Source organism: Sceloporus occidentalis, unplaced genomic scaffold (genome assembly GCF_023333645.1).
Source record: "Sceloporus occidentalis isolate IW3139 unplaced genomic scaffold, rSceOcc1.0.p SCAF_29, whole genome shotgun sequence".
Classification (NCBI taxonomy): domain Eukaryota; kingdom Metazoa; phylum Chordata; class Lepidosauria; order Squamata; family Phrynosomatidae; genus Sceloporus; species Sceloporus occidentalis.
In genome coordinates this window covers 120,908-144,633 of record NW_028317009.1, presented here as the reverse complement: position 1 = coordinate 144,633, position 23,726 = coordinate 120,908, and the positions used below count along the sequence as shown (strand labels likewise).

General features: G+C 40.4%; 1 protein-coding gene across 1 annotated transcript in view; it reads right to left on the bottom strand.

Annotated features, from left to right (window-relative positions):
- Positions 1-4,450: 4,450 nt before the first annotated feature.
- LOC149299057 (breast cancer anti-estrogen resistance protein 1-like) overlaps positions 4,451-23,726 on the bottom strand; it is a 70,525-nt gene continuing 51,249 nt past the window's right edge. Inside the window, exons 3-7 of the mRNA XM_089486565.1 lie at positions 13,217-13,375; positions 12,689-12,811; positions 9,426-10,652; positions 5,250-5,339; positions 4,451-4,960 (exon numbers count right to left, since the gene is read on the bottom strand). Of these exons, the coding sequence (XP_089342691.1) occupies positions 4,451-4,960; positions 5,250-5,339; positions 9,426-10,652; positions 12,689-12,811; positions 13,217-13,375 (2,109 nt within the window). The remainder of the gene's footprint in view (positions 4,961-5,249; positions 5,340-9,425; positions 10,653-12,688; positions 12,812-13,216; positions 13,376-23,726) is intronic.

The following is a 23,726-nucleotide window of genomic DNA, read 5'->3' as shown; positions in this document are numbered from 1 at the left end:
ATCTCTTACCTTGCTGCTGATACTACCTTCCATAATCTCTAATACTACTATTGCAATGTATTTTTAGCTCTCATTAAAGGTGTTGTTCCACTTCTCTAGCATGTTCAGCAGATTAGGAGGTAGATCACCAGATACCTTCTAATTCGTGGATCTTTCTCACACTCAGCTCTATAATAGCACATGTATTAGCAGCCATCCAGAAGAAGTCTATTTTAAGTCTTTTTATGGCTTCAGGAAAAAAAAAAAAAAAACAACCAAAATTAATTAAGTGGGTAACTAACTCAATTAACATCAGACACCGTAGGTATTAAATATTTGCTTGCTTTGTCTCAGGCTGTTAAGCAAATATTTATTGTTCGGATTAATAGGCCTCCTCGCATCTCTGTTAATTAAAATAAACAAAACACTAATTTGTTTTGTTCCCCAAAGAGCCATCTAATGTAGTCGGCAATAAATGATGCCGTAAAGAGGCCTGTGTAACACTGTCACTCTGTCAACGGAGAACATGGCATCCAACAGTGACAGTGTTTTAGAGGTGGGGTCAAACTTGGATGCCATTTTAGTGGGTGTGGTCAGATATGGATGTCATTTAGTGGGTGTGGTTAGGTGTGTGGTCAAACATGGATGCCATTTAGTGGATGTGGTTAGAGGTGTGGTCAAATATGGATGCCATGTTAATGGGTGTGCTTGGAGGTGCGGTCAAATATGGATGCCATTTAGTGGGCGTGGTTAGATGTGTGGTCAAATATGGATGTAATTTTAGTGGGTGTGGTTAGAGGTGTGGCTTTGGGGTAGGAGCAAGACTTTTTTATGTGACTTTATGAACTATGGATAAGAATAAATGTAATTTAGGCATTTAGAAGAATACTGTCATTTACTTACACAAATTACTCTATCTCTGCTGCTTAAATATGTATTATTGTGACATTTAGGAGTAGACGTGTGATGCGCTCATATGTACCAAATGCTCTAGAAAAGGGGGACATCAGGGAAGGAAAGAAAGTAGGAAGCATGCATTTAGGTCCAAAGACCCATTGTCCTTTCTACATGATAGTGTGTGTGGGTTTGTCTCAAATATCGGTAGGTTTGCATTTTATCCGCGCCAATTTGAGTATCTTGGCATATCCTGAGCATATCCAGGGCATACCAGCTTCTCTGCCAGGTTGTCACGTTAACTTGTAGCAATTTTATTTGGGGGGTCCACAAAAGCCCAGCGTTTCACATATAAGGAACGGGGTCTCTTCACCGCTTCTTTGGCTGCACCAAGGAGAACATCACAACCAGCTGGACCGAAGCAGCATTTTTATTACTCCTCACAGATTAGCTCTACTCGAATACACATATTTGACATCCCAAAAACGACATTATAATAATATTATTTCTTTTTAAACATACCTTAAACAGTGGAGTCATTTTACAGACCAAGGTTATATGAGCTTTTAGCTTTGCGATCACACCATGGACCCCAAAAACACACGTTATGATTTTTTAACCCACGTAGCATGTGGCCGAGGATAGGCAGCTGGTGGTCGCACATTACATTACTAGGACGGCAGATCTGGTATGCATGAAAGGTGTTGGTAGCGGCATTTGCCCGGTGTGCCAGGCCTGTAAACACCACATTACCTCCTTAAAGCTGGAAAGTATCACACAGCTCCGTGATCCCGGGATCAGTATTTCATGGTCTATTAACAAAACACAAAGACATTTACTTTCTAATCAATTTAACTTTTATTTATTGCTAGTTGGAGCATAAGCCATGGAATTTGCACCTTCTGGAAAGACAAAATATATATATATATTTATATATCATTTTTTTGTGATGGGATAGCTAATAAATATTGAGATGCCAATGATCATCTGTCCACGGTTTAGAATAAAAAAAAAAAACAACAAAATGCGGAGACGCAAAGGACTAAAGTTGCAGGTTATTCTTCTACGTCAGATATGTATAGAGCACGATGAGACATTGTCAGCTATCCAATACTACAGAATAATAAGCAAGTCATAAAAAGAACGCTAGTTTTGTCCCTAAATCAGTTGTGTATCATTCACATAATTTCATGAATCATAGAAAATATAATTCTCAGCCTTCATCAAGTTGAGACTCAGATTACAAGGTGAAATTTAGCAACCGAGCATCATCAGAGTATCTGCAAATGCATGGAAGTAAAGCGAAATCCTAAGGGCAGTATGTATTTGTGTGTAAAACACGTGCGATGTAGACCCAAAACAGAAACCTATATGATATGTTTTGTTGTACATTCCTAAACCAGAGGGCATGCCTCTAATCCTTATTATTTAGCATGGGATCAGAGGAGATCTGGGCCTTAGAGAGCACAGACCTTCACAGTCTTCTTATCGTCTTCTTATACTCCGAGTCATTTCTAAGTAATGCTTTTCAGATCATATGAGGTTTTGATCGAATAATGTAGACTTGAATAAAATTCCATAAATAATATGGAGAATATTATGATGGATAATCATGTTAGCCCAAGAGAAATTGAATCTTTAGTTGAAGTTGATTCCTTTATTGGGCCAACATTGATTTCAAGTGAAGAAGACAAAGCGGAGGGAGCGAAAGCTTATATCACTTTACATCTTTGCTCCATGTTGATCCAGTAAAAGGTATCAATTTCAATTTAAGACTTGATTTTGGCAGGAGTGGGATTAAAAGGGCAAAATCTTTATCACAGACAATTATTTTTCACACATTGTTAACCGGTTTATCTTGTCCAGCATCAGAGAAAACATGGGTTCCTTGCCGTGTCGGCTAAAAGTAGAAAAAAATAATAATAAAAAAACAAAAACAGAGCACCGTAGTGTCTTAAATGTTTGTACTATTAATATTTATCTCCGACGAGAAAATCAGAAAGCGCTAATTACAAAAAATCAGAAAACCTATGTGGGTATACAATGAAAGATGCCTGAATCTTAAAGTGGGTCTCCTAGCTGAATTTCATTTGTTTCATTGGTAAATGTATACATTTTCATATGCAATAAAAGGACAACATCAGAATAATTCAACTAATTAAATTGGTTCCCGTAACATCTGTACATGGGATTAGCTCTTATTTACAGACTTTTGAAAAGTTCAAAATGGCCGCCACAGATTTGTCAAACAGTAAAGGCAGTAAATCATTTTTAAACATGAGAAAATCATATAAGGTCATAACAAATATAAACAATTAATGTCCTACACAAGGGAAAATGTACTTCCCTGTACGACAATGGCATCTCATTTATTTGGTTTTGTTTTGTATTTAAGTCGGCTTTTTTTTTACTTAAAATGTTCATCAAAGTTCTGTTTTAATGGACACAGTTATCTCTATGCACACAGCACCAGTAGAATAAAAATAATTAAGTATTTTACTGAAATGATGTTATATAAAGTTATATCATGATGATATTTATTGAGCTGGGCATTTAGGAGGAAAATGGCTATGAGATGCCATATTGGAGCTTTGCTTAGTGCTAACATTAGAAATTATATTAAACGTTCAAGGTTGAAGAGTAGGAATTGTAATTTGGCAAGAATGATGACCCCTTCATAAAAATATGGATTAAGGCGCTTGCTCTCCAAACAGTATTTTTATAATGAATTATCGTTTCATATAGAGCCATCATATTCCACAGCGCTGTACACGTTTTAAAAAATAAGTTTATATATTTCTGTTTGAGCACATCTAGTTCATCTAGAATAATTAAGGCATAGTTTGTGAGGGGAAGTTTGGAGTTAAGTAGCCTCGTTAGGACATTTCAGTAGACTATCACAGAACAGCCTGTCTTGCTATGTATTTGCTTTGTGTACCGGCTTGCGCTGTTTTGTGTTTTACAAGAGAATTAAATACACTTTTTTTTTTATAGGAGTAAAAATTATACCACACTTTTCATAATTCAACCTTTAAATGTTCAGTAGGACAAAGACATCTTAGACAATGAACTCAAATGCTGTAGAAGTCTTCCACGTCTATACAAAATACTCAATATTTTTTTTAAATACTCTCTCCGCTAACCCTACAGTTTTTATTTCAACGGAAAAGCCTTTATGGTATTTCGGTTTTCAACAATCACAAATAATAAAAGGACAAGTGTAAAATAATAAAAAAAAATACACGTTTATCAATTTGGGTATATAGAGTGGACGTCTTCTAATCCCAGCTTCTCTCCAACAAAATATGTACAATTACAGCCAAAAGTCTGTGGGAGTTCGGTATTTTACCGCAAATGAAATGCAGAGAGTAGTGTATTTTCTCATAAAATTCATTCACAGTTCGCAGACGGTTTATTTTTTTTGTGAAACGGTAGCTTTTTTTTTTTTCAGCAAATGTCTTTTATAATGAAAACCTAAAGAAGGTCCACAGCTAGCTCATTGAGCTTGCGTCTAACTCCTCTCTCCCACTCTCAGTGTCAGACCTGACATGTCTCTGTACAGATGAGCAATATGTCCTCACATGGCCGCAAGTTGTCCGAGTACCATTCGGAACTGTTGGGTACTGTTACTGAGGTCCTTGACCCTATCCACCATGTCCTTGGCGGCTGAGGGAGACGGGTATTGAAGTGCTGCTGTCTTGGTGGTGAGGACTATCTCCTTGAGCTTATCACACAATAAATTGCTATAGTGGGTGATCTTGTTACGAATGTCCTGAGCTTTGGCTTGGCGTGACAACGTGTCCCCTATGAAAACGAGCTTGTGGGCACTGAGGATGACAAACTTGCTGTGAGCAACAAAGATTTTGGGCGGCTGGTTGCTGCTGATTGAGCTATAGAAGGCATCGATGGCATTGGTAAGGGTAGTCACGTTAGCCTCACATTGCTCCTGGTAGAAAAGGAGAAGCTGGCGATCAGAATTGCTCAGAGAGCTACGAACTTGACTGTAGTGTTGAGGAGGTGTCCAGTTTGACAGGTCACTCTCAATAGGTCGAGCAACTTCCTCCTCGAGCCGTTCAAACTGCTTTAGCTGATTAAAGAGCAAAAAAACAAAGGTTAAAAAACATAATTAATTACAGGAAGATCAATGCCTGAATATATACAGAAGAGTATGTTCTACCGCAGAAGAGATACAATATGTTGCCTCACGGATAAGTAGGTTTGACATATGTTAAAGAAATAATGTAATTCAAAGGAAGACCCTAGAACCAGTGAGATCTACTGGAGTTCTATATGGAAAGCTAATTAGTAGACATTAATATGTTTCATTAGTGCTCCAGCATATTCCATAGTTAGGTGCATCATGATAATGTGTTTACCTGTTGCTGTTCTAAGTGACCTTTTCCTTGTCGTATAATATTTCCCTTTTCAAGAAGCTCCTTTTGGGTTTTTTCGAACTCTTCCTTTCCCTGCAAAGGAAAAAAAAAAAGAAGATTTCTACAATTACAGTTTTAATCAAAGGTCTACATCGTAACGTGTTTCTTACTCAGAATAGAAGTGCTGCTGCTGTGTAAGAAATTAAAACGCATGCTATTTATTGGACGGGGTTCTTTAACAAGCTCAAACATGCCATTGGTATGAGATTCTTCCGATGATAAATTTGATCTCCTTAATGTTAAAATGGAATACGAGACTACATCGCAAAAAAAGTTTGCTGAGCCATTCCTGGAATGAATTTCCAACAGGAATTGTACGCTGGATTTATACACGCACAGGATAGTCGTGGACCTTGAATATGGCCAATGGCCAAAGAAAGTGTGAGATGTAACCACAAGCAGTAAACCGACAGGAGACCAACAGGTAGCGGCTGACGATTCCCACAATGAGGTGCCTTTTATATGTATGGAGATACCCAAACTGCACTGGAAAACCAATGCCCTGGGTATTTGCGAGAGCCTCTTCATCTTGAAGGTCAAACTAAGCTATCTAGTGAGTCGTAACACAGCCAATGGTCGAAGTGATTGTTTAAACCACCACTAGATGGTGCACACCAACCACTTCAATTTAAACAAAAATTGCTGGACTGTGTCTTTGGATTGTCATGTAATAAAGACATTGGTGGTTTACATTACAACCTTCTTTACAAAGAACGGCGTTTTACTCCAGTAGGGAGAAGAAGACCACTGAGATGGTGGAGACCTAGTGGTCCCATTATGGAAGGAGCCATAACACATATTTTCTAGTGGGCCAATGTTTCATAGTATATGCATAATAAATGCAGGTTTCCCGCAAAGCAGATAGCTTTCACAAGGACAACATCAATTATTCTGTTAAAAAAAAAAAAAAACTATTTGGAATCTTGAACCGAGGTGAACTTTACTCTGCAAAACATGATGTCAATGTTGCTTATATATGATACATTATATACATTAGCGGAGAACAGTTCAAAGAAAACGTGCTGTTCTTTTTCCCATCCCTTTTCTGCCCTATGGGCTTCTGAGATGTATGTGTACTTTGGTAATGGGAATCTCTTTCTTCCTACAGTTCATTGTACAACATAGATGCCTTGTAAAACCGGATCCAATATCAAACGCCAGGCCTTTCTAAAACTCACAGCGTCCCCTGAGTGACGCGTTTGTTCCAGAGCACAGCAGATCTGTTCAAGAAGGCAACCTTCCCCGATCTTTAAAGAGGGTATCGGAATGTAAAGGAAGGAGAAGGGATTAACAGCCGTCTCTTTGTCCAGCCCATGAGAAAAAGATTTACTCTGCTGTGGGATTAACTAGATCAGAGATATGCAGGCTAAAAAATGTAACATGTGGACACAGTTTGATGTTATTAATCCATTAAAAAGGCCAAAGTTGGTCAATAGTCATAGTGGCGCTATTCACTGTAATGCAGCCAGAGAGTGGAAAAGCAATGGAACAAAGCCTCGCTCTTAAGTATGGGCAATATGGCTTCCATTGGCACATCCTGCCCTACTGATACTCCGTCTCTGGGAGGGAATGCCATCGCTTTGCTGCCTACTATGTGTTGTCTTACTGCTGCTTGGGGGATGATAGAAACCCTATAGATAAATAAAACCCAACTTGCGCTGGCAAAAAGAGGCATGTTTTGCCTATTCTAAAGTCCAAAACTACCAAACAATAATTGTGTTTCTTTGATTATGGTTATTGTTACATATGATAAATCCACAACACCAGAACCGAAAGGCAAAATGTTCATGCCGGATGACAGTATGGTATACTACTACATTATATTTATATTAAGCTATTCTAGTGAAAAATTCACGTTTCTAGTGGCGTAACGATGTTCCTCCTACGTTGAAGTAGACACGTCCCTTTAAAAGCAATATGCTGAACCCCTCCTTGGCACAGAAAGAATAATGTTGTGCTCTAACAGTATTTTTACAAAAATCTGATCTTAGATGTCAGGAAGCGCTGCAAGCACCTCCATTAATATGTAGATCGCATTCAGCGTTGTGATGTGATAGACTTCTGCTGGCACAGTGGAGATAGCATTAAACAAAAAGTTAGACATGCAAATAAACAGGATACATTGTTTTTCGCAGACGCAGCGTTTCAGGGAACAAGCTGTCAACATAGGGTTTGAACGACTTAATTTTGAGAAATAAACATCGAAATGAATTTAAGATGTATCCAATTTGGGGAATATATACGGTAATTGAAGACCAAACTACTATATAGTTCTTTTGTGTTGAAATAATTTAACAAATGGATTAGGATTATGTAGGGCTTTGGGGGGTAACCATTTCACTTGGGGAGGAATACTCATGCACATCTTGAGAACAGGAAGGTAAGACAACGTTCCTAATTATGTAGGCGTAATATGGGTTCTTAATAGGTATACATTTCTAATTTGAACCTGTAACACCCTACGTAGGCTGGAATTGTGAAGTGTAGGATTTGAGTGAAGCAAGAGATCCACTTTAAGAAAAGACCCGGCACAGAAGTATTTGTGGTTGAAGAAAATAAGTGTAGGAATGTGAAATGTAACCTAGAGAGACATTATAATGATTATAAAATCACTAGACGAGTAAATTAGATATCATTAGATGGAATTCAGTAAATTCGGAGAAAATGAGCCATTCATATTAATATGTTGAATACACGCAAAACCATTGATCTAAGGCTCAAATTTCCCAAATGACTGTCCAGCCCTTCTGTAGGACACAGTTCTTAACCTGAAAAGCCTTCAAGAAGCCCGTGTTGTTACCAAACTTGGCAGCTACTGTTGTCGTAACAAATCCCAAAATGTGCCAACGTTTCTTGTATAACACTCTTGTCGACCCATTGTAACATCATTCACAGAAATATTCTCCTAATAGGACTATTCCATAACACACCCAAGGGTGACGCAAGTAAGTAAAAGCCATAATAAAGAATTCTTATACATCACTCTCTCTCATCATCGTTGGCTCATCCAAGCATGACCCAGTCAATCTTTAGCCATTATTGTGCCACTGCAAGGGCCAAACATGACTCAATTTAATGAGGTGGAAATTGAGGTTTCTGCTTTTTGATGCTTCATATGAACGTTACATGAGCGCCTATCTTGCCAGTGGTCAGAGTATTGTGAGGTGGCTGTGTCGAAGCTGCAGTGGAGGTTTGTTCTGCTACAACATGGACCTCCATTGATATTACTGCTTGGTGGCCCACCCAGGGAAGATTAGAGGATCTCTCTAGCCCATGATCTTCACTGCCTGCAAGTGTGGGGCAATGGGGCAGCTATCCGGGACAGCCCGAAAATCAGGACTGCCCTCCAAAAACCGAGACTGTTAGGCAGTATGTAATAATTGTACGTTAACTAAATAAAATAATTAGCCTCTAAACATACAAATAATTAAAACAAATACACCTGCATCATTTGGTGTGCCACAATCATAAACTGTGTTGCAATTTATTATCTATGTATTAAGTTGTTAAGCTTGACAACTTTTATTGTTAATGTTGATGTCTCAGTGTGAGAGGATTACATAATTACTGAAAAGCCTTTCTTCTTTTGCCATTAGGATGTAATATCTATTGCTAATGATTGTCCTTTGATCTGTACATAAGAGCCACAGGGCACATTATCTCATCCCCATAGACATATTACTCATACTGTATCTGTATGAAGAGACGACATAAATTGTGCTTCTAGCTGTCCACGGAGTGCGTAATCTGTCTATTGTACAAAACCTTTTGAAGTTACTTAAAAAGCACCCATTCAATTGTTCTTGGGAGGAGTAATACGTAGCCAAAAAGCCAAATCGTTAACAAGCAAACACCAAGATTTTGCTTTGCTGCTTGTGCACATTGATAGATGTTCAGGCCATGTTGTTGAAATGTGATAGATTAATTGTTTTGTTTAAAGGTGCTGTTCCACTAATTGCTCTCTGCAGTATGCTAAGAAAATAAACAACAGCAGATATAATTTTGATTGCTTTAAAAACAATATTACTAGCTTTTGCAGAACCATGGTATCGCTTTCACAGAACATTGGCTTTTGCCGTCATGGTCCCTGCATTAAAATAGTTAACCAGTTACACTTACCTGCAAGTGAACATAGTCATAATCCTCCATCCAGCCACTCTCATTGTTCTCATACTGCCCTTCCGGAGATTCTTCTGCTACGAACTTAGGGGGTGATGGCAGAGGCCTTGATTGTATACTAACTTTTTCTGTGTGTCCTGGTTGACCAGCTGACAGATTATTGTTATTATTAGCCAATTGATTGCCATTTTCCTGTCCAGACTGGGAATCACCCAAAGAAACATGGTGCTTGGTCCTTTTAAAGAGCAAAGAAGCATTTCCATGTAGAAATGAAGCAAGCTGTTTGGTGTCATCTGGTATCCCTTTGGAATACATGACAAAACGGTCAAGGTCATCAGATGAGCCTTGTTTATTGGTTGCCAAGATGCTCAAAACCCAGTTGCAGCTGTCCAATGCTTGGCTATGCTTGAGAAGATGCTGGTAAACCTCTTCCATCTTCTGTAATTGCTTGTTGAGTTTGGCGTGAAGGGTACGGTCAGATGCTTGGGCAGAGTTTACTACCGCTCCTCTGGCAAACTCTAACAAGTCTTTCACGGAATTTTTCACACCCTCGACCGCCAACTGGATGTTCTGAATATTGACCTCCATCTGTTCTGGGCTTCTCCAGGTGCTGCTGATAAAGGACATAAGGTATGAGATTGAGCTACTAACTCCATGCTGCAGCTTGACCAGCAACTCCATGGCTGTCTCTAAATCCAAATTCAGTTCTTTCCCTACTGGTTTTGATGGAATGACAGCAGATTCTTTCACAGGGATGGTATCAAGCGAAGATGTAGAAATGTTACTTCTGGTGCTTCCAGTGCTTGATGCAGAAAGTCTCTTAAAGCTGGTAGCTAAATCATCAACAGGCTTTACTTCCCTGTCTACCTGAGGAGGAACATCATATATGTAGTCTGCCTCATTATCCAGGGAAGACTTTCCTCCAAGAAACTCTCTTGGAACATCATAAACGTCATGCAGGTAGTTTTGTCCAGCAGGCTTTCTCAGGCTTGGTGGGACATCATAAATTTCTTGAGAAAAGGTTGTATCACTGCCTTTAACTGCAGCTGGAGGAATATCATAGATGTCTTCCGGGATGTATGGCTCATGGTCATGGGCAACATGAGTTGGAAGTTGTGGAGGAGCCTGCATCTTCTGATGTGAGAAGGAAGGTGGGAAATCGTATGTATCTTCTTTGGTAGGGCCGTCTGGGACATCTTTACTAACTGAAGGTGGGATATCATAAATCTACAAGAACAAAACAAAAATTACAAACTATGTAACTATCAGTCTGAATTGTTTGTTGTTAGACACATACTAACCATGTTATGAATTTAAGAAGCACTGGAGTAACAACTGATTTTGTTGAAATGTATGTAGAAAGAGCCCAGTACTCCTTTGCTCCAAGCAACCATCATCCTAGTTTTGCTTAAACTCACTTATATTATTTACATCTGATTAAGTTATGGGAAAAAAATAAATACCAGCACTGTCAGATTAAATTCACATTTTTTGTCAACTGGCATCTCATACTATCAAAGGTAAAACCATAAATTACCCAGCAGGATCTGACAACTGAGAGTCGGCTGCCAAATACGGGACAGAATGTAGGAAATTCACTATAAAACAGATGGCAACAAATAATGAATATAAATAATATCTAGGGCAAGAGTTATAAATGTCCTTTGGTACTGTGGTCCGATTGTTGACGTCATACTTATGGTAGGCTTTCCACCCCAGTGCTGCAATTGGAAATTATACAGACACCTAATAAAGCTTTAGGAAAAAGTTATGTGAGTAGAACGTTTAGCCAAGCATTCTGATGTAATATGGATTACTAAATAGACATTCGTCAGGACTCTGTTAGCATGTTGTCCATCGGCAGTCTAGAAATCTGTAGCTTCTTTGGATCACAGCAGAATAATGATTATGGCCATTATTATTTAAATAACTAGAAATACGTTGATGCATATTAAATCCAAGTAAAAACCGCCCATTATGTTCCCTAAATAAGTACTTAAACGTCAGTGTTATCCAATTCTAAATCTATCAAAACATTCTTTTTAAGTTTCAATCATGAAAAAGCATATATTTCATAAAGTCGGCAGTGACGGATGTGTTTAATTTTCACTGGGGTCTCAGGTTAGTTTAAGCTTCATGCATTCTGCCTTTTGTAGTCTGAAGGTAACACTGAGCTAATTTAGGAAATGGAGCCAGCATGTCCTCCCACCGTATAAAATAGATGTATTTTTGCTTCTGCATATAATCCTGTGATTAAACTTGTCACACTATATGTCTGTGTGGGTCAAACACCCCGAAGCGATGAATAAATCACTCATTGAATAAATCACTGCATTTACTTAATGAAATCCATAAACTGATGAGCCGACTTGCTGTTTAATATAATAATGTAATTAATGTAGTGTTACCATCCTATAAATACAACTGTAGCCTTTGTTTTATTTTATAAAAAAAACAAAAACCTTTCTAAACTCTCGTATGATTCCTATAGCTTTGAAAAAGCTTAATAATCAACCTTTCATGATTGAAGCCTAGCTATGCTCATCCGTTAAACTGAGTAATGAAGGCTGGTTAGCTAAAATGGATTTTAAAGAGGGTTATAATGTTAACCCACAATGTATAAATGTATATTTATATAAGGGCATTTCTGGAGCCCTTCACCCCATAGACAGAGTTGGTGATAAAGTGCTACCTATCAATATTAGATGAGTTATGGTCCCTGCTAGAACACAGATGGGCATTATGCTCCCTATACAGTGTTAACAATGTTTAATGCCCATGAAGCTGTTGACCAAACATATTTAGGAAGATTCATTTTAATAAGGAGTCACTTTACTGGTATTGACCTATAGATTAAAAGGATGTTGTTCACGAGTTTAATTTGACTGCCATGTGTTAATTAAGGAATTTTCCTATCCTTTTATCAAAATGAGCTTATTAGGTTCTCATTTGGTCGTTGGGTCTTCATTTGGATCATGTGCAATTATGAGTATCTTGATGGATGTATGTCTTACCAACCCTACAAACTTTGCAGGGAAGGGCAACCAGACAGTTTTACTCAAACAGTAAAAAAAAAAAAACAATATTGCTGATCATGCTGATCTCCCTGTTGCCTTGGAAGTTAGAAATGCAGGTTTCTGGCACGCTTGGAATCAATTGGAGTCAACAGAGTCAATTTAGTGCCCGACCCGCATAGCAAAACATAGCTCTTCTGCCATAGACAACCTGCTGGTAAAGGCTGTGGCATGCTGGCACGATCTTACCATAGAGTGAGACTGAAGCTGCTCTTGTAGGGTTTTTTCCACACTGGGTGGGATGTCGTAAATCTCTTGGGTTGGCTCTCTGCTGACAGGGCCTTTTACTGCCATTGGTGGGATGTCATACACCTGTGGAAAACCCCAAATTACATAATTGTTTATAAGAATAACATTTCCCGTTGACACTTACCCACAAGAGAACATGCAGTCCATCCTTAAACTGAAGGAACTAATGTGGCAGTTATGAGCTGCTGCACAACAAATAATAGATAAAGAATCCAGGCTGTGCTGGAGACAAATCTTATTTAGTCCATGACCTTGGGCTTTCTCGTAGCCCTGGTCACCACGCCCCGGCCTACATAGGCATTATACAAACAGTATCTTATATAGTTGTGGGAACCTGCTACTCCATGGTTCATAAAACTGATGGTACTAAAAATGCTGTGCCACCAGTAAGTCAGCTCCTCTGTATAAATAGCTGCATACCAGAATTAACACAATAACCCAGTAAACAAGCGACTCCTTTGCACCAACCTCTGGGCTGTAATTGTTCACCAAACATCTGGTGGGCACATCGTAGATTTCTTGAGATCCTGCTGGGAGAAGATGTCTGGGGATATCGTACTCGTCCTGCTGCTCTGTCTTGGGTGATTCATACATATAGACTTGGCCAACTCTGGTTGGGAGGACAACCTGGAGAACCAACGAGAAACGGTGAGAAAAAATGTATACCTAGATATACAGAGAGGTTAATATGTATAGTTATACAGTTACTAATCACCTTTGCTATTATATAGTAAGAGTTGGACGTATGATGTCCTATAGCATTGAAGTACTAAAAATACTTTGTCAAAACCCCAAATTTCCATAATTTAGATATACAAGCCTCTGACTGTAATGGGAAGGGAAGTACAGTGGTTTTTCGGTGTTACCTATTACAAACTTTTAGCAAAAACATCATAACTTTAAAAGGCGCCCTATAATCACTACCCTTGGGGTTCATTAAATGCAAACATTCTTGCTGTGTGAAAAGGTAACGTGTTGGAACTTTATTGCCCCAGGTCAATGTTCTAGCCCGATACATACGTCCAGTAAACGTGTTTACAGTCTACAATGTTATCTAATAAACTCCAAAGATCATTTCGACAATGTTCTCTGTGTCTTGTTTCTTACATATACAAAATCTATGGTCTAACAAACTGGAGCTCGTAACTGTTGACACATGGATTGATGGAGCTCCAGCAAGACGCCACAAGGTGGTGACAAAACTACAATACAATGTCAGGCAGTCCTTGTCCAAATGCAAAGACAGCTGCCAGGACTGGTGATGTTGACCAACATCATCTGATCCCTCAACACACCTGAATACTGGGCAGACCAGTTAGATTAACCTGTGTTCAGAGGTTCTGGACTGAGAATCTTACCCATAAACATTTGACTATAAAACTGGTGGAAATGCTAAACTGGAAGGGTCCGAAGAGAGAGAATATAGTAAATTATTGAGGAGACCAGCAGAGGCGCATGTTTAATATATTTTAACCTCCTTCAATTCACCTTCATGTTATTAACTCAATTTATTTCCTTCGGCCTCCTTTGCTTCTGTTTTTGTCCTTCTGAAACCTCGTTCCTACCAATGTCCACATCCCTCGAATTCTAGAATCCCACCGACCGACTCAGTATTTTCGTTTTTTCCATTGCGGTTTTAACTTATTGTATACATTATACCGGCAAGTAAATGACCTTAATAAGGCATTGAGATTGCATTTGCTTTCCAGAGACTCTAAACAAAGCTCTTTCGACCTCTCATTAGAAGGCATCATAAAATATTTATAGAGCAAGGACAGAAAGATTAGAAATCGCATAATACAAACCAGCTTCAGCTTTACAAAGAACTTCGAGGGTCTGATGCCACTCAACCCTCCCGGTTGCCATCGCAAAAAGACGAAGGAATGCGACGAACCACTTTGTCAGGTAAACATTTGTATTACACAACTTGTCTTTATTGGGTTAACAGGACAAAGCAAAGTGCAATAGTAAAAATCCTACAATTCCCATCAGTCTTCCTTGGGTTACCATAGCAAAGACATCTAATTATATGGATATCCATAGAAACAAGCTATATACAATGCATTCTTCCACACCAAGGGTTATGCAGGCCAAAGTAATTCGGAGACACGTCGGCTGCTCTAGGAATTCACGGCAATAGGTTGGGAAAAATATTACGAGTAAAAGGTCACCGGCGCAGAGAAGAAATCTATATGTTTAAAGGTAAACAGAAAAAAAACAAGCGTCACAACTCATTCTTTTTATATTAGGCACATTGGGTCTTTGTTTTAATTATTTTTTATATATTATATATATATTTTTTGTTCTAATTACTAGCCCGTTCAGTTCCGGCCGAGCGACAAACATAAAGGCTACATAAGAGTTTCCAGACCAAGCAGCTTCCAAGATGCAGCTCAGATGTCCCCGAGGCCTGAGGTGGCTTTAGGAGGCCACCTGCTTAATATCATTTTTGTTCTCCATTAGACGTTCTAGACCGGCCTGTAACGAGGAGCTTAATACCTATTGTGTAATCATTTTAATGGCTGTGTACCTTATATTGGTAAAGAATTGTACTGTGTTAGCCATGGAAAGAAAGAGAGGAAATCTGGTAAAGACGATACCTTTTTTGGCTAAATGAAGTGTGATAGATGGCTATCGCCGGTACCAAATGTGATCCTTTAAAACGATAATTGTAAATCGCATAGTTGGCCATATATAAATATATATATATATATATATATATATATATACATCAAATAACATGGTTCCTACAGTGTGTGTGCTTATCCTATCATTGCTTGGCTACTGGCATTCAAAACATGGCACTAACACGGCCAGGTATCGTGGCATGTAGTGCATGGCTTGCCATAGAAAAGGAAACAACAGTCTTTGTTTTCAATGATTACGCCGGTTTATAAGTGATATCACATGGAAAGGCTCAGACCTTTATTTTCGGGCAGTCTGTGTGTCACAGCTACATGTTTACCAAAAACAGAAGAGATTTCCGACACAGCCTCTGCGCCGGCAGCACTGGAGAGGGCCGTGCCCTAATTCACAACACATGACATTGCACGCTTGTGTCTGACAGTCGCAGCTGGTAGGAAGGAGAAGCCTGGCACCGTTTGATCTGAGCATTCAATCTGTCGGTGGGGTGAACAGGTGGGGCCCCGGTACATTGTAACGCAGGACTTCGACACGTTTCCCCTGTTGCCACCTCCAAATTGCTCTTGATGCGCTGCTAATCGAGCGCCACATATGCCATTTTTGGCATTCCTGCTCAAATAGTCATTGTAACCACGACGGTTTAGTCACTGCGCCCCGAGGAACGAGGCACTCCAAAGAGTTCTGTAACTACACCATGCGGATACACCCTTTCAGTGTCTCAAGGAATTCATTTGCAGAACTGGTAGCCCTTGGCTCGGAAGATTTCCCCAAACTGACGAACCATGCGCAGTAGCGTAAGAACTGTGCCTGCTCCCTTGTTCCTGTACACACCGCGCAGCAGGAAGAACCATATATGGTGATATGATCCATACCAGGGTATTTTTTACACATTAACCCATTAATCAACCCACGGGGCTGGGTACTAAGTCAGTGGGGTGCCGAATAATGGCAGCCGCTACGCCTTTTGCTAGGGGCAGATTGCCCTGTCTCTCTTTCCTCCCATGATGCCCCCTCTTGTTTGTAGGATCTCACAGAACATTTGCAGTGTATGTACGTATCGCAGTGTTCTACAGCATAAAAGTCACAATAATGGGTATAAAAAAATGAAAGCTGTCTAAAACGGGGTAGGTATTGTTACCTGGGGTGCCATTTAATCCGAGACCTGCCCTACCAATCCAGATGGCCAGATGTTATTAAGAGGATGGATATGAAGGAGTGAGTTGGAGACCGTGACCCTGGTGGGGTAAGTACGGGGGTCACATCACAAGCTCTGCATCATCTGGTGAGCACGCATGGTGCCTTCTGTACAGTACAGATTTGCTGCATCTAAAGATCTTTGAAGCTCCAATGATTTACTTTAAATTAAACCTTTAATTAGAAAAGAGCTTGTTATAACGTACCAGAATATTCCCAACGGATGGGCCGACCGTATGTTAACATGAAAATCTAAGCTCATTTGCATGCTATTTTTTTTTTTTTTTTTTTAGGGAAGCCTATTTTTTGAGCCATGTTTTACCCAAAGCAGCGAAGTCTGCTCTGCTAATTACCATTATAAATAACCAATCCCTCTGTGGGTTTTTAGAAATGCATTTGTTTGAAATGAAGCCTAATGTACCATTTGGGGATCAGATACATTCCGCGTATATATCGCCTACATATAAGGTGGTTGCGTGGATAGGGAACATCTGGAAGTCTATGAGCTCTGAACTATGCCTTCCTAAATGAAAACAGAATGGTATCTCTCTTTCTTATCCTAATAAGCCAGACATTGAAAAAACGTAAGACTTAAAAGTCAATTTGGAGAAACAATATCATTATTATTAACAATAATAATAATAAAAAATAAAATGTGTTTGTATTATTGAATTACATTATAGAGTTGGCAAGGACACAGGCAGAGGTTTCGGCTTAGAATTGCGTACTTCTGCCTTCAACCCTTATATGCAAATGACTTGTTCTCCAGCTCTCCTATATATATAGCTCTCCTATATATATAGCTCTCCTATATATATATAGCTCTCCTGTATAGCTCTCCTGTATAGCTCTCCTGTATTGCTCTCCTGTATAGCTCTCCTGTATAGCTCTCCTGTATAGCTTTCCTATAGCTCTCCTTACCTTATATTTCTGTCCCAACTGTTACGTGATGTGCTACTTGTTATGTTACAACATATGCAATGTATATATGTTTCAGACATTCTATATATGCCTTCTTCAGAAGCTGCGGTGTATTTCTTGGCGATGGTGCGCTCCTTGTGGCGAGGCTGCACAACTTCAGTCCTCGAGGGCCACAAACAGATATTCATATCCCTGCTTGAGCACAGGCATCTCAATGAAAGCCTTACTGGACCGTATGGATACACCGAATTCCAGGCCTGTTTTTTTTTTTTATTTCTGCGGCCCCGTCCTGTGATGTCCCCCCCCTTATAGCCAGCTCTGTATTGTAGACACGGACGTTTAAATCCAGTTTTCAGGAGGCATTTAATAGTGGACTGGGAATCGTAAAATCGTCATGTCTTAGCAGTAAATCGCGTGGGGTTTTCCAGCTTTCGAGCGTGGAATGAACAATCCCCTCCACATGGAGGGTCGCCCAGTTTCGTCCAAGAGAGCTTCGCATTTTCCAGATGCCTGAAACTATTCTGAAGATCTTGGCCCTAAGTAATTATCAGAGGGGCAATGATACTTGAACGTAAAGGCTTGAATTGACCCCTGAGGATAAATTCCTGCAAGAAACCACTTGAGTCTTTATTACAGAAATGCCAGACCCTGATTTTGCCTACACTGCGCAGTTTTCTGCGTTATTTTACAAATTTCGTACGTTGGGCTCACATCACTTCTTTCGGCGACACCATGCTGTGACTATTGACATTTTTGATCGTTACGCTCTGGGAATAAGTCTCGATCCCCCCGCTGTTACCCAGAACGCATATGGAAGTGTCGTGTTTTTAGAGGGATCTTAAAAATGTATTATTCTATTTCAATTTAAGCAAATTATGCTTTTTTTTTAGTTGTTTCCTAGCAATCTAACAACAAATAGGAAAATGTATGAATCCCCCCCACACACACACACTGAAATTTAAAGGGTTAAGCCGAGCTGCTCTGTAAAAGCTTGCGGTTTGGGATAAGCCTGCACAAGCCGAGTCCTGACGTTTAATGCTGCGCTGGCAATTGACGTTCCAAAAATACAATCTCAGGGCAACAGCCCAGAGTACCTCCAGAGAGCAGCCGCCTGGAAAATTCCTGACGCACAATCCTGTGGCCAAGGCCCAAAAGTTCAGGCTTGCCCCCTCCGTCAGCTGGCTAGAGGGGTCTCTGAGACTCTAAGCTATCAATTTCCCTGAGTAGGACATCCCAACGTACACGGGGAGATCCCCTGTTCTGCATGTGTGAATGGAGGGGCTAATGCGCAAAAAGGGGTTGTTTGATCTGTGTTGTTTTTATAGAGGTAAACAATCTAAAGAGTACAGTGTGAGACCCTCTTAGAACAGTAACGGCTGAGAAAGGATGTCTCGTGTATGTGGAAAGTGTGTAAACAAGGAACAAAGAACAAGAAACATGCCAGTAGACACGACCAAGGTGACACATTAAGAAGACATGGGCATAAACATTGTATTACAAGAGCAGCCTGGCCCAGTGAGCTTACAGCTTAGAAGAGTTATTAGAGGCTGCTTTGGAACCACATTGAGATCAAAGTCCCATCGACATTGTAATGTTAACTAAACGCAGTTCTGCGGTTGGGTGTCTCCTAATTTGTACTGCGAGATGTTTACTCGCCTCCGAAGACCTGCGCTGGACAAACAATGGAGACAATGCGAGGCTGTAGCATGCGCTGTGTGCTGGGTACACACAGAGGGGCCTCCACTGGACAAAAGGATCGGAAATAGCTGTGACGCTCACATCTGTCTATGGAAAGGTCAGTGCGGGAGCACAAGTCCACCCCAGCCCCCAAAGCCCTGCCGCGCCATGCATTATTTTATTTCTAAGCAGTCAGCGGGGTACGGTGAACATATACGGAGCGCTCAAAGGAGAGACAGATCCATGCATTCATTTTTAGAACAAAAAATATATATTTCATCTCTTCTAAACGAGGAGATGACACACAAAAGCCAAATGGACAGGTGTAGATATTATATATGAACGGGGAATTCTCACTTGACAAGCTTCGAGTTTCATTTTTCTGGGTTCTGCCCATTGTACAGAGCTGTGAAATATGATGGCGCTATATATTTAATATATTTAGATGGCGATGGAATAGGACGGCGCTATATATTTAATATATTTAGATGGCGATGGAATAGGACGGCGCTATATATTTAATATATTTAGATGGCGATGGAATAGGACGGCGCTATATATTTAATATATTTAGATGGCGATGGAATATGACGACGCTATATATTTAATATATTTAGATGGCGATGGAATATGATGGCGCTATATATTTAATATATTTAGATGGCGATGGAATAGGACGGCGCTATATATTTAATATATTTAGATGGCGATGGAATATGATGGGTCTATATATTTAATATATTTAGATGGAGATGGAATATGAGGACGTTATATATTTAATATATTTAGATGGCGATGGAATATGACGACGCTATATATTTAATATATTTAGACGGCGATGGAATATGATGGCGCTATACGAATCAATAAATAATAATAGTAATAAGTATGTCTATCTGCCTAGCTGCATATCCTTCAACGTCCAAACAGCGAATGGGATTTTGGGTTTATCATATTCTGCTTTATCTTCTGTGTGTTCACGCTATCACGCAGAACACTTAAAGCCACGCAGCACCTTCCATTGACAGAAAGGTTCTCCGGGGAAAAAGCATTACATCATCTGCTATTTATATCTCTCATCCCATTCACAGGAGTAAGCGTGATGGCTGCGTTGGGGGAGGGGGTCGTATGTGCGTAAAAAAGCACGGCATGACAGGGGCACTAGGGATTGATAAACACGCTTTGAGATGAAGGGGTGGAATCGTCCCTCATCGCTGTGTGATGAAGCAGGCAGCCAGCTAATTACCATAAGCCAGATGTGAAACGGTGTGTTTTTCCCCCCCGAAACGCACAGGACCCAAGCTGCCTGCCGAGGAGCACTAATGCTGCCTGCTATTAACAGAAAGCACGAGGTCATCAACCTACATCAGTTGAGACCTGATCTTGAGTTACATCGTGGCAGACTCAGACTTACATCATATTGCGTTCTATATATTATGGCGTAATAAAAAAAAAAGGGAAGGGTTGCTGTCTTATGTTCCTAAGACTTAATCATCATCACCGCGCTGCTGTATTAAAGACCCAGCTTTGCTATGTTTAGCAAAAGATTGTACTGTAATGTTCAGTGGGTTTAATATAATTAATTAAACATTCCGTACATTTTCATTTCAATAAGAAAAATGGGTTAGAATTTCGATCGGAAACACAAACTTATTTGTATTGTTTTTTTTGTTATGTACAGTGAAAACCACGATTTATTCCTTCCACTTATACGGGGGTCACAACCTCTAACTGGACCCAACTTATTTTAAGCCCTCTTCTGTACGTAACTGTTATTCCCTTATTTATCTTCCTCTCTATTCTATAAATGATTATTATCTTTTGTTATTATCTTTTATTTCTATAGCGCCAACAGTGTACGCAGCGCCTCTTGCGTCACATACATTTAAAGGGTCTGATAAAACTAAAATATGAAGACTAAGACGAAGCGATACATTAGATAAAGAGGGCCGTGCTTGCGTGCAGAACGGGCTACGCGTGAGATCTGTACATTTCCCTTTGAAGAATTGGAGTTGAATGTCAAGGCAGTGCATGCTGGGAGCCGACGCGGCTCGCGGTGATGGAGGGTATCTTACCATATCATTGTACGGGGGGCCGCGGTAAACATGGCGCTGATAAAGTTGTATTATGCACAGGGCCATCTGTCTGCCTTTTGGAAATGATTTGTGATTTTTCATATTTTTCTCCAACGCTACCTGCAACTGTCTGCCGGGTAAAACATTGTATCGATGACGTGCCAGCCTAATGAGCCATTTAGCGTGCTTTAGGAACTATGCCAGACTGCAGCGAGTGGTATTAAACCATTATTTAACCCGGTATTCACAACCATACAGAGTGGAGGTAGCATTTTTTTGTCTACCATCTGTGTTCTAGGAAATGTTGTTTTGATGAAAGTGGCCAGAAAGAAAATATTTCCTGCTGCAGGAAACACATAATAGTAACAAAAAAAACTGGATCTGTTTGTAAAGTTGTAAGATGTTGTTGCAGGTGGTTAGAGAAATTATGAAGTACAGATACTGAAAAGAGTATATCTGTGGCAGGTCCTGGTGTAGAAACTCTGCCCGATACTTAGACGGGGACAGGGGCTTTCTCTAAAAAGACATGGGGCGTCTGCACACACCTACGGAGGCAAGGACCCCTCCTCGTCTTTCGGTCAAAAGAGAAAGAGAACAGAATGACGGGGTCCCTTGGCCATCTTCAGGGCAGGAACCGGGCCAATGTTCCTTCCTTGGCATGTTCTGGAGAAGCTGGTGCAGAGCACATTTTAGCCACAAAGTTGGACCGCAGCTGGGCACTGCTGAATTGCAAGGTCTGATGCCGTAACGTGGCGAGGGCCACAATGGGAATTCCCTCTCGACTAAAGCAGAATGAAGCCCACGGGGGCCAGAATGGACTAGAGTGGGCCCTGACAGAGTGCTGAGCAGGGCTAGGCTAAGGCAGGAATTGTGGATTTTGGGGGAGGAGTTTTGGTAGGAGGATATTTAAGTTTGGTGATCACAGGGTTAAGGATCCATTTTGTTTAACCTTACCTGGTGGTGTTTGTCCCACCCTCCCTCCCATTATGTGGTTGAGTTTGGGGAGTAGTGTTGCTGCATTAGTCACAGTTGTGGGCGGTAGCTTGCCAGGTATCTATGGGGTTAATGTGGTGGTATGATCCTTGGTGGTCATAACCGGTGGGAGGTTCCTTGCAAGGAATGGTGCTTGGAACCTCGGGTCCGGGTTGGGGCATCCTGGTATGTCCCCTCCCAAATTGGTGTGTGGTATGGTGTTGCTGCATTAGTCACAGTCGTGGGCGGTAGCTTGCCAGGTATCCAAGGGGTTAATGTGGTGGTATGATCATTGGTGGTCATAACCGGTGGGAGGTTCCTTGCAAGGAGTGGTGCTCGGAACCTCAGGTCCGGGTTGGGGCATCCTGGTATGTCCCCTCCCAAAATTGGTGTGTGGTATGGTACCTGGATAACTTGGCAAGCTAGGTTGGTTTTGGTTACGTCATTGTCTCTGTTAACGCATCTATGTTTATTATTTCAGATTTTACAGGACAATGACTGTTAAATAAAACGGCTGTGGCCTTTTCAAACCCATCTTGTGTGTTGGTGTTTTATTTAATTGAGCAAATGAGCCAAGCCTGGCCCGTGAGTCGAAGCTACATCTGTCAGAGCAGCCACGTCCCTGTGTGCAGCAGATCGCGACGCAGGACGCAGGACGCAGGACGCAGACGCCGTGCCACCGCAGTCTGACCAGCTCAGCTTTGAAATAGCAATTAGAAGATAACTCATGCCACTCACACATGGTTTCCCCAGATTTATCAGTCTGATTGTGTTCTGCAGAAGAACCTTCCCTGCTGTGTTATTCGGTTATTCTTAGAGATTAATTAATCAAGCAGTTTTTTTGGGGGGTATTTTCATAAATCAGCACGGTTTAGGAACAGCATGGTGCGAGGATGTATGTACATTACAATCCAGTTAAGTATACGGGCTGAATATTACAGTGCACTAAATGTTTTTAAACAATGGCCTGCTGTACTGCAGCAGCCTTCTTATGATTTGGGCACCAATGAAAGACTGAGTACTGTCTGTCTCCAAATTCATTGTTAACCAAAACATTTTGGTTTATTCTCATTCTCAAAAATGTAACGTAACAGTACTATTTTCATGTTTAAAGCATATTGGAGTCCAGTGCATTTTTCTGCATGCAAATCAGTGCAAGCATTGTTTGGTTATTGGAGTTAGATAATAAGACTCCTCCCCCAGCTGCCTCTACTGAAACCAGGAAGTGTACTTTAGTATACTTCCTGCTTCCTGCACCAGTGCAGTAGAAGCAGCCAATCGTACGTCTAAAAAAAACCCTGATGGTTTTCAAGCAGATATATATACATACATACATGCGGTGCTTAATAGTTTGGGTAGAGGCACCCACTATTTACTTACTGGAGTTCCAAACTCCAATAACTAAATAATACATGCTCCAATTTACACGGTAACACAGATTGGAGTCTTTGCAAACGATTTGAAGACTTGACTCTCCTTTTAGCTTAAGAACCGAA